This window comes from Alosa sapidissima, chromosome 5, assembly GCF_018492685.1.
Source record: "Alosa sapidissima isolate fAloSap1 chromosome 5, fAloSap1.pri, whole genome shotgun sequence".
Classification (NCBI taxonomy): Eukaryota; Metazoa; Chordata; class Actinopteri; order Clupeiformes; family Clupeidae; genus Alosa; species Alosa sapidissima.
Window position 1 is genome coordinate 38,699,052 of NC_055961.1, and position 12,017 is coordinate 38,711,068.

Sequence of the window (12,017 nt, forward strand, 5' to 3'; positions counted from 1 at the left end):
AATCTCTATCGTCTACATAACTGCACAGAAACCTGCACTTTGGTATTATGCATCTTTTGCACTTCTGGTTGGATGTCAACTGTATTTCATTGGCTCTGTACCTGTACTCTGCTAAATGATAATAAAGTTGAATGACCAGCAAGCTGGAATCTGCCAGTCTCTTTGTCTCTCTTCTGCGTGCATAATATGTGTTCCCAATTGGAAGTAGAGTAAGTAAGTAAAGTTAGTTCTGCTACGTGGTGGAGATTGAGAGGACCCAATAATAACCATCCTTGCATGTTGTTGGTGCATTTTGACATTGTAAACGTTCTTGAGGAAAAGTGAAACGCAATTTGCAGTAAAGCTACTAAATGGCTAAATGTTGGTGATCCCTGTGTCTTTTGGTACCCTACACAGTGTGTGATACATCTGGTGGGAGCGGCGGCACTGTTAAAAATAATATGTTTATTTTATATAGCGCTTTTTGTCAGACCCAACGTCGCTTTACATAGTGGAAAGGAAAATACAACAACAACAAAACAAACAAAAACAATACTTCAAAGATAAGCTATGAGTATGGACGTGTTAGGTGTGGAGGAAAAGTGATCATTAAACAAAAATGTCTTGAGATGTGCTTTAAAGGAAGGAAGAGAAGGACAGAGGTTGGGGAAGGGAGTTCCAGAGTTTGGGGGCCAAGGCACTGAAGGACCTGCCACCCAGGGTGGAGAGTCTGGTGCAGTGGATAGCTAAAAGATTGCCATCCTGCAGTCTCTCACTACCACCAACCCCATTGGCCCATTGCATGAAATGTTTTATCCAGCCAAGACATCATTCTCCAAATGCGGTCAGGATGTGGCATATTAGTCGTGTTGTCTCAACTGAATGTCAAAATAAACCAACATTTGATCACACTAATATGTTTCAAGTGTTCATTAACAAAGAAAGAATGTTTGACTAATTTTAATCCTCTTTTATGTTGTGTGAAGTGATAGTGGCCCAGAGGTGGCTGGTGTTGCCAATTGTTTGGCTTTTCTGTACATGCTGGTTTGCCCAACAACAAATGTGCAGTCTCATTTGTGTTCATGGTAGAATGAAAGTATAGACATTGTTACAGACTAGCAATGTTTATTTAATGATTATACACATCTCACTCCTATTCACTGTGATCTTGCACACCTAACCCTAACCTTTTTAGTCAGTAATAAGGAAAGGTCATAGATAGATTTCATGAAGATAGCCCTGTTTGGAGTAGGTCATTCTTAGCATCAACCACTGGTATGCCAAACTCTTGACATTATTTTGAAACGATCGAACGACACTTTACCATATGCAACAGACATCTGATCAAAATGTTCAATTATGCCATTATGATTCATGTCAGCAAGCTAAATATGCTATAAGAAGGTGTAAATCTCTCTAGATATTTAGGTGACTCAGAATGACTTTAGGTGACTTAGGTAGGAAAATATAGCAAAATTAAAAACAAATCTAACTTTGTTACATCCATGTTTGTATGATTCAGAGAGATAGCCATGGCTATATTACTATAATATACTGTATGTATGATTATATGCTGTAAAGCAGCATAATTACAATTTTTTTTATACAGTCACAATTCTGCAAAATGCTGCCTGAGGCTCTTTAGGATCTGCTGGGTATCCACATGCTCAGGGAAGGCGTCTTCAGCTTTTTGGGCTGCTGCATAGCTGCTCTGGAGATCGCCAATCTTGAAAAACAAACAAACACAAAAAAACAGTGAAAATGCAGACAGGGTAATTAAGTAGGATAAGGTATAGTATACAGTAGGGCTTACTGCCACTGCATACTGATTTACGGTCTCTCCAGCATAACTGAATTGGAATACTCAAATAATATATATTCAGAGGCCACTATAATCACTTAAAAATAATAATAAGGATAATAACAATCTTTATGAAACCGTTTATAAAACAGTTGTAAAATCATACATTTTCAAAATAAAACAAACAAAAACAGTCAAAATATATAAAAGCCACAGAGGTTTAAAAATAAAAATAAAAAAAAACAATTAATTATACAGTATAAAAAGCCAAGTGGGTTGCGAGTATGATGATTGTTCTGAAACTGAAAAAAATGCACCCATACTGTGCAGATCTACTGTTGTGAAACATGTTGTGAGAATAATTACCTTTTCTGCTAAAGTTGCCAAGTTGTAGTGTGGCTCATAGATATGTGGTGCCAGTGATGCTGCCGTTTGAAGGAAAGCTTTGGACTGTTAGGGGGGAAAAGTCATCAACAGATGTAGACAAATGCAAAGAACGATTCAAATAAAATCTGCTAAAATGCTTGTTTTATCATTCAGGGGTCAGGGGCCTCTTTTATACAAATGTTGTGTAGAAACCATTCACGGTGAGAAAAAACGGTGGGATTACAAGAGAACTTTTACTTGTCATCAAGAGTTCTAGTATGAATGTAGTCCCCATATGTTGGAACGAGAATGACTTTCTAGACATATTTCAGTGTTTCCCACAGAATTGGATTGGTAGTGTATAGGTCTAATTGAGTGCCTGTCACAGACGTTCGTGAGGGAACCTTTGCAAATTGCAACTGTAACACAGTCTAAAGGCTGCTGATGTGTGGATGCAATTCATAACGTTTTCTAAATAGTTAAAATAAAGGTTCGTCCTTCTCCTTGGGACAAGCACTTTTGAATTTTGGAAAACACTTTTCCACTTCCATTTACATCAGGATTTTGCAAACATTCAGAGTCAATAAAATGAGCCCTTCAACGAACTGACAAGCAGCTGTAAGTAGGCTAAGCATGCTAAATTCGACATCCAAACAGTAGCCTATTCTAACGTTAGCTTTGAGATACTGCTTGATTGCATAACTTAACTTAGTTTAGTCTCTTCAATGTAGCTTATGTTGTGATAAGATCTTAGCAGAGTTAACTTCAATGCAGCAGTTTTGAACAAATTTGCGCAGCATGGTCACGATGCTAAGCGGATTTAATAGCAATTTAGCCAGACGTCTTCTATGCAATGCTTCTATGTGGCAACAACAATCCTTCAACAATCGTGAATATTTTGTTAAATGCACATGCAGAGGAGGGGCAGCGGGCTACGAGAGAGAGCGGGGCGGGGTAAGGAAGTGCTGCGTGCGTAAAAAGCGCAGCTCAATGGCAATGCAAGGATTTGGTCTTATATTTAATTTAAATTAAATTACATTAAATTAAACATAAAATATTTATATGTGGTGGCCGATTTTTATTGTGTGACGCCCCGCCATAGAGTAGTCAATGTATGGGAAACACTGCTCTTGGTTCACTTTACGGCCTATAGCAGTTCTTTAACTGTTTTAACTTCATCAAAAAATGTAACTTATTAGCAGGGGTTCCCAACCGTTTTTTGCAGGTGACCTGATTTTATGTCACAAAACATTGGCACCAATCATTCACAACATCTTTGTTGTAACATCCAGTCAAGACCAGTATTTTAATTTTCCCTAGCAAGCTAATTTGTTTGGCTTTGTTGCTGGCATTTGTTCATCTTTTAGGGGGGACAAACACCACCGTTTTGGAAGTTGAGGGAGATGTGTCCCCCCTGTCCACCCCCAAATACCGCCACTGCATGTGCAGTGAATATTTGCTACAGACCCCAGACTTCAGCAAGATTTTTTTGTTTCAGACAAATGCCTCAGAGGTAGACCTAGGGGCAGTCTTGTCCCAAGTACAGGATGGTATAGAATACCCTGTAACCTTCATTAGTCATAAGCTACTCCCCCATGAAAAGACTTATGCAACCACAGAGAAGGAATGCAGTTAAATGAGCTATGGAGAAACTACAATATTACTTACTGGGTAGAGAGCTCACTTTAGTCACTGACCATGCCCCATTTAAGTGGATGGCCAACAATAAAGACAATCATTCCAGAATATCCCATTGGTTTCTACACCTGCAGGATTTCACATTTAGAGTGGAGCACAGAGCGGGAAAGCTGCATGGGAACACTGATGCCACTGATGGTTTGGAGCTGGTGGGGGAGGGGGGGTTGGTAAGGGACCAGTCTGCGATCAGATGAGCGGTATAGTGTTGGATGGGCGGTACTACCTCAGATCAGTGTCCTAGGAAGGTTCTAGGATGGCTCTGGTTGCCTCTCACCAGGTGCTGGGTTAATCAGGCAATTAGCTTTAAAACTCCGCAGGACAAACCTCAGCAGACTGGCTTGAGCTACCAAAGAGTTGAGCTACTAAGTCTCGGGGCTTAGCCACCCTTTTTTAGAAGTAACCATTCTTTGTTTGCCTGTTATGGAACATTGAAACCCCTTTGTCCAAGTAAAGTGAAATATACATAAAGCGATTGTGCTGCTGGAAGATGCAATGGCTGGAACAGGATGGAGGAACTGAATCTCGAGGACCGACACACCAGGACGACCAGGTGGGCTGGGTGGCTAGGTCCGTGGCAGGGACTGCACTCCCCACTAACGCTGACCTGTCTGTCTCAGTTTCACTGGAACCTCTGTGACTACTCGGTTCCAACTAGTTAACTCACTATTCTGTCTCGCGGCCACAGTGCATCAAAAACTTGTTTTGCCCATATGCCTGTAGGGGCTCCGTGGAATCCCATTGATTTGCTACATAGCTATGCTACATTGGTTCTCACAGTTAAGCATGAAGCACTTCATATCTACGGTCACCGCTTTTTCCACACAATACTGATGAGATTTTACCCATAGGACAACACCATCTCATTCTCTCTCCTCTGTACTTTGAGTCCAGTACCATCTCCAACATGAAATCTCTGTCTCCCTTTTGGTGAAAAATAAATCGAAAAGTACTCACCTGCTCAATGCGACCTTTTCGTAGCTCTAGCACTGCCAGATTATTGTAAGCCTCGGCATGGTCATTGTTGAAAGCTAAAGCCAGCTTGAAACACTGATATGCTAGTGTCAAATCACCTATTCCCTGAGAACAATAAAAAGGCATCAAGTTTGTTTGTTTGCTCTGAGAGAATATGTATACTGACAAGTACATACATTGCTTGAAGATTTACTGCTAAGGATAGTCCAGAAGACGAAAATATGACCTACCACTGCCACATGGCCCAGGTTGTACCAGACGTCAGCTTGCTCTTCATCACTGGACACTAGTGCAAGAGCTCGTTCAAAAGACGACAACGTCATGTCGTACTGTTGTGCATAGAAACAACAGAGGCCCAGGTTGTTATACAGCTGGCAGTTGTATACACCCATCTGCAACAGCCGTCTATAAGAAAAGGAGAGTGAGAAAGAAACACAAAGCTTAATGGTCACCCTGGGAGTACCTACAGTAGATGCATATTTCTCCTTGCATTTAATGTCGTTTGAAATTACCAGGGCTTAGCTGAGGTTATGCCTTTAAAAAAAATTACGTTTATTTCCCATGATTCCAGGGAAAATTGGCTTCTTTTCCCGGAATAAAAAAAAATTTCGGAAAAAATATTAATTCTTAGTCTAGATTACAGCCTAGATTCAACGAAAAATCAAATCACAGTTGTCACATGCCTTGCCTTTCTTCCTTCAGTCAATATCAAGTGTGCTCTTGTCTCACACATTGGTGAAGGTCAAGGTGAACTTTATTATCCCACAAGGGGAAATTCATGTCATTACATGTTTTGTCACAACATAATCTTTAAAGATATCACAGACAAAACAGTAAACACTTAAGGGATAATATATAGAACGCCGGTCATTATCGGAAAATAAGTCCCGACAGGGAGAACAGGACCTCCACGCACTAGCGGAAGGGTTTAGCTTCGTCCTGAAGGGACTTATTTTATACACTTTTATTAAGTGGAAATATCCAAGGGGGGGCAAATAATTTTTATAGGCACTGTAATAGCGTTCAGGGAGGTCCTAAACATGCTGGGAATTTACCTAAACTATCTTACTTGTGCCTGTCACAGCTAAGACGTGAGGAGTTATTTGAAGCTCAGGGCCACAACAAGGAAAATCAAAAACGAAACGTAAACACAAAATGTCTCAAAAAGAGACACTAGATACAGGCTAATCCAGACCGGGAGAACACTGAAATCATATGCATATTTTTCCATACTGTGTAGGAACCCTGGTGATTTGCTCATCTAAACCTGGAAATAATCAGAAACTGCAAGAATTTATACAGTCATAAAGCAACGAGATCATTAAGAAAACTAAAGGCCATGCAGGCCATTTATTTAAGTCATGGGGAACTTCAACTCAAGGGGATACCTGTAAAAGCGCAGGGCGATCTCAGACTGGTCTGTGTAAAAGTGGTTGCTGCCTATGCAGGCAATGGCCTCCACATGTGTGTTGTCCTGTTTTAAGACATCTTTATAGTACTCAGTGGCAGATGTAATGTTATTCATCTCCTGAAAACGTTGAACACATGAGCATGTTAAAAGTGTGATTGACTGCATAAAACAGCATGACAAAAATAATCTATAGTTAAAAAGTACAGTAACATTCTTCAATAACATACTTCATGAATGCGTGCAATTCCCGTTAGCAGCGTAGCCTCTCCAGGGAAGTGGTCAAGACCTTGTTTAAAGAGGTTTAGGGCTGTTATGGGCTGGTCTAGGCGCTGGTACACCTGTGTAAATAAAAATAATGTATAGGTAATAAAACATAAGAACACAACTAGAATAAAAGATGGCATGTTGCCTTTACTAAGTATAGGTAAGGAAAATTAAGTAACTAAGGCCCCTGTGTGGTTGCCAGGTTGGACTGTTACCTTTGCTAAGTATAAGTATGTGTCAACCATCTCCTGGTGATTGAGGGCAGATCGGAACTGTTTTTCAGCTTCACGATGTAAACCCAGCCTGGAAATATATGGCCGCGAACATATTTGTTTCATTTAAAGATAGCCTCATATTCTTTTATCAAGACCTGCAACATTAGAATATCTCACCTGTAGTAGCATTTACCAAGTTGGACCTTCCACCACCAATCCTTAAACTGAGCATGCTCAGTGGCAAGGGCCGCAAAATCCAGGGCCTTTAATGTAAAATGTTATATTCACTCGTGATGATAGACATTTCAGAATTGGTCAATGTAGTATTTGTGAAAGTATATGTCATACAAAATGTTAAAATGGACTTACATTTTTTACATCATTCTCATGGTGGAAAATATATTCAAACAGGGTCTAACATGACAACAGAAAAGTTAAGAGATTTGGCAATTCAATCAGTTGTTTATCAGATTTGAAGACTGAATTTGAATAAATAAAAATAAGGCCTTCAACATTTGACCTACCTTGGACATATTGGGTTTTTGAGCATATTTCGTAAGGTTGAGCCTAGACAGGTTAATAAATGGCCCATCTAGATTGGTTAGCATGGATGCCTAACACAAAATAAAAAGTTAAAAATTAAAATTAAAAATGAAGAGTTTGATTTCAAAATGCTATATCTCCGTTTTTACAAACATTAAGGGCTATATCTAGGTGATCTAAAACACATGGTCACTGGCGAACAGCTTAAACAAATTTCGGGGTTTGTCCAGACCACATTGGGGGTGTTTTGTTCTTGTTCTGTTTTGTTTTGTTATCAAACATCCGGGCCTGGCGCAAAAAGGCTGGTCTTATGTTTCTTAATCACTCATGGGTGTGTTTTGGGCATAACATCCTTTAAACCAATGAAAATGACATCGGTCATTCTCTTTAACAGCAAGCAGCTCAACTTCAAACAGCGCATCTTCAAACAGCGCAGCAGTATTTTGATAGTCAGCGGCGCATTTGAAGGAATCATATGGAACAGGTATTCCACTAAACCATGCTTTACTAAAACCTAGCAGAGCCTATACGCATCTGCATTCGTCTATTATTTGAACTCATTGGCAAAGTGAAACTAACTTCACCGTGGTGTCATAGTCAACAGTTAGACAAAACAGTTATACACAGTTAATTACTTTCACTATTGACTGACAATGGGTTACCATCGAAAACATATCCTGAAAAAAGCAACACTTACCCCAATAATATTCAAATGACTGAATAAAAAAACCTGCTTACATCTCGTGAAAAAAACCTGCTTACATCTCGCGTCTTCAGCTGTGCTTCATATGCACCTTTCGCTATAGACCAGGTTTTTCTTGGTCAGTGGCGTAATGCTTTTTAGATAGTGATTTTTAAATAATGCGCTATACCACACCTTAATTGCCACACACCCCTGAGCGCATTGTTCAATAAAAGAGAGAGAGTGTACAATAGGAATAAGCTTTGTGTCGTGATAAGAAAACGCTTTACGCTGGATCAAAATAGGGCCCTAAAGTCATGCTATTGTTTATTTCAGGTAATATCAATCAAATTGCAGTTGTGTTGTTTTGATTGAGTAAATCTATATCAAATAACAATACCCAATTACAGTTCTACTGAAATTACTTGGAAAACAAAATGGGAACATTTATTTATGAAAATTCATTAAAATGGTGGATATAGCATTTTGAAATCAAACTCTTCAAATGTTTACATTTATGAAGATATTCATATGCTTATGAGTCATTCTATAATTCAGGGTACATTTAAAGTGTAGCAAAACAGCTCAACTCTGTCAACTCAAAATGATGGCCCGAGCACCGAAGGGTGCATGGCCCTATTGTTTTTGGAAAGATTATTAGGGCCCGAGCACTGAAGACTCTTCTCTCTGTCTTGCCGTTCAACTCCCTCTTCTCCCCTTCTCTCTCAACTCTCCCTCTCTTGCCTTTTCTCTCTTTAGTATAACACTATATAGTACCATAACAATACTAACCCACTCTATATCTCTCTTTCTTCCCCCTTGCCTCACTTGTGAGGTAAACCATTACCAGTCATCAGCCATCCTTGTGTTTGGCCCTCATCGAACCTGAAGTCCCATCCCTATGACTGCCCTACCATCGCCTGTTGCCCTCCCCTTACCCGGACTCCTGGCCCGTGCAGCCTAATGACCCACTACTTGCCCTACGACAACTCCTAATCCCTATGGACAATTCATTCCCTACACGGGACTATTTGAACTTTCTGACACTACATAGGATTCATGCATTATCATACTGGATATGTAACCATCCTACCTCTTTGTAGCATATACCTCAGGTGGCTTTAAACACCATGTTCTATTCTCTACACCTAACCTCTTACTTATCATGTATACAGACCTTACTGCCCTGTAACTGACGCTAGGCAGATGGGTCAGGCCCTTGAGTCGTGGATCTGCTCGAGGTTTCTTCCTATATGCATCACCAATTCTAGGGAGTTTTTTCCCCGCCACTGCTACTCATGGGCTCTCTCTGAACCATGAGACGTGTGTAATGTTTTGGCGCTCTATAAATTAAATTAAATTAAATTAAATTAAACCAGGTTAGATCGGCCTTTTCCTTCTTTTGTCTTGCTGGAGTTTTTTGAAGAGATTGCTTTACCTTTGCTGTTGGACTGTTAGTTGTGGAATTACTATTTTGGGGACAAGTTTTTCAAGTTTTTATTTTTCATGTTTTTTTTTTTTTTCTGGCGTATAGGAGGTCCTTGAAGTGTCTGAAACCTAGAGACTCTGCCTTGAAGACCATTTCTTCCTTCGTTCACCTTTCTCCCCTTACACAGTTACAAAAATAAATCAACACTTTAGAATTCAAACCATGAATGCATGTTTTAATAAACCGCAAAACGAAAATAGTGGCTCAATAAAGATTATTTTTTGGAAAATAACTAAAGGTTAATTTTGGAGATCCGAAATTTACCCTGATTTATAGAATGACCCTTATATCTGTGTTGTTAATGATTAAAAAGTCATTCAATGCAAGTACCGTTCCAAGTCTAACAAATCTCCCAGAGGAACTTGTGACTGGCCGAGCTGTGTGGGCAGTTCGTGGGGTCTTGATGGCTTGCTCCATAGTGCCTGGCCTTCCTGACTGTGTGCTGGGTCTCACAAAGCCAGTAATAGGGCGACCAGACTGGGTCATGGGCCTAAAGTTAAAGGATACATTCCAGTTATGGAAAAGCCAAAATACCTGCTTGATGTTTGATCTTCTAAGAATGGAAAATCCATACAAAACCTGACAGCTGGACTAGGGCCTACTCCTTGGCTTGTCCCTGGCAGCCTCAGAGATGTTCCTGGCCCTTACAAAGCACATAGAATAATTAACATTTCACACAAAGTCTTAAGGCCCATACACACCGAGTCCAAAATTATGCAGCCTATTAAACACATGCATTCTTATTAGTCCACACCAAGGACGAAATTCGTTGTGATGAAAAAAACTTTCGCTACGATAATTTTGCATACAAAGAGCTACAGCAACTACAGCAGTGAATAGATCACACTGCACAGATTTGCATGAAAAAAACCCGACATCCATTCATGGAAATGGAAGTTTTAAGAATAGGCTATTGATTAGGCATCTGGACCAATAGTTGAATGCAGCTCATGATAGGCTATGCTGCTGACAACAGCATTACTGTATGTCCAGGGTTACCACCATCGTAATTTTGCCTCACGTTTCCTGGTGCTTTATTCTTCATAACTGAAGTAGCCCAATGTGGAACTGGCAGGCTATCATTATTAGCCTAGTTTTTGCTGTGTGTTGATCATCGCCATACAAGCTGATCAATTTTAACCACTTGTTGCAGCAGTGCGATTTTATCTCATGCTCATTTCTACAGGCTGTCTCTGTATGCCCTCCCGCTCCTTAGCAGATAACTTTTCAAGTAGCCTATGCATGTGTGTGAAATGGTTTTGTGAGTTGTACATGATATAGGCTATGGCCGTTTTATAGCATGTTGGCGTATAACATTTTGGCATGTAACATTTTAAATGACGCCTTGCCTACCCTACAAGTTGTTAGGCTACACCAGTCTGCCCAAATGGCATACCTCGAGTCCAATATGCGGGAGCAAAAGGTGGTTGCGTGTGTGTGTGTTGTGTATTGGGGTGGATGGGTGCACTGATGAGCCCAACCAACTCCTATGTGTTCCATCAGTGGTTCGACTGCACAATTATCACAATAGCAATAGACAAGGGATGGGAAGGATGGCCGTAAGCTTTAATTTCTCCAGCACTTCTCAAGCCAATGCACGGTTCCATGAATGATCAAAGGCTATAATCTGCTTCAAATCTTGATCATTTTATGGGTTCTCCCTGCTTACTAAAAGTCGCTGTGTGAACCGGCGTGACATGAGCGCGAAATGGAATGAGAAATATTAAAATAATCGCATCGCACTCAGTGTGTACACTTTGAGTGTGAAAATTTCGCACACATTTTTCACACTTTCACACCGTTATTTCGTATTGGATTTGGTGTGTACGGGCCTTTAGTATTAAATTAATATGCTTTAAAGCTGCTTTTTCAATTGCACATCAGGAACTTCCTTTTAAGGTGAATCTTCTTGGATAACATTACATTGGGACAAACATTTCACTTACTAGCAACTTGAGCAATGGAACTCTCATCCAGCATCATTTCAGCAATGCCTTCATGATCTACATCCACTTCATCTATATATACCATCTCAGTCAGGGCCCGTGTCTTTAAGCTCCATGCTGCCTGCACAATAAAAACTTCAGTCACACCAACATTTTAAGGTAAACATGTTTACTTGTCTGTTGTCATATACACCTCAGAAGTGAAGGGGGGGATAGAGTTAGATAGAAATGGAGTAAGAGGCAAGGTATAGGATCAACTCCTGAAAACAAGAAGGAAAATAAGTTACATTACCTCGGAGATAGGTAGAGCCGAATCAGACTCCTTGGAGGAGGATGTAAATACAAAAAGAGGATAAACAGATAGAAAGGATATAATGAAAGAAAATAAATGAATACATTTAACCAATCTAGAAAATAATTACGGCATACAGAGAAAGGTAAAAGGGAGATAATGTGAAATAATTCAAATGTGCTGAGGGTTTCTTCAAAAAAATAAAATATTCAGAATTACAGTGCAAAAAATAAAATCTAACCAAGTGTTATTAATCTAATATTAAGATCAAACAATCTATTTGGTTTTGTTTTTAGTATGAAGAGACTTACCTTGCGCTCTCTAGAAAGATCATTTTGACTTAATTTAAGAACACTTTG

General features: G+C 39.8%; 1 protein-coding gene across 3 annotated transcripts in view; it reads right to left on the reverse strand.

Annotated features, from left to right (window-relative positions):
- Positions 1-1,087: 1,087 nt before the first annotated feature.
- The window catches only part of ttc8 (tetratricopeptide repeat domain 8), a 31,411-nt gene continuing 20,481 nt past the window's right edge, over positions 1,088-12,017 (reverse strand). For 2 of the 3 annotated variants that reach the window (XM_042091329.1, XM_042091331.1), the window contains exons 2-15: positions 11,659-11,688; positions 11,367-11,487; positions 10,000-10,063; positions 9,751-9,910; positions 7,231-7,320; positions 7,076-7,120; positions 6,884-6,969; positions 6,707-6,794; positions 6,455-6,565; positions 6,205-6,344; positions 5,047-5,221; positions 4,799-4,921; positions 2,147-2,230; positions 1,088-1,705 (exon numbers count right to left, since the gene is read on the reverse strand). In XM_042091329.1, coding sequence (XP_041947263.1) covers positions 1,589-1,705; positions 2,147-2,230; positions 4,799-4,921; positions 5,047-5,221; positions 6,205-6,344; positions 6,455-6,565; positions 6,707-6,794; positions 6,884-6,969; positions 7,076-7,120; positions 7,231-7,320; positions 9,751-9,910; positions 10,000-10,063; positions 11,367-11,487; positions 11,659-11,688 — 1,434 coding nt within the window. In that variant the 3' untranslated portion in view covers positions 1,088-1,588. The remainder of the gene's footprint in view (positions 1,706-2,146; positions 2,231-4,798; positions 4,922-5,046; positions 5,222-6,204; positions 6,345-6,454; positions 6,566-6,706; positions 6,795-6,883; positions 6,970-7,075; positions 7,121-7,230; positions 7,321-9,750; positions 9,911-9,999; positions 10,064-11,366; positions 11,488-11,658; positions 11,689-12,017) is intronic. The other variant, XM_042091330.1, reaches the window with a different exon arrangement.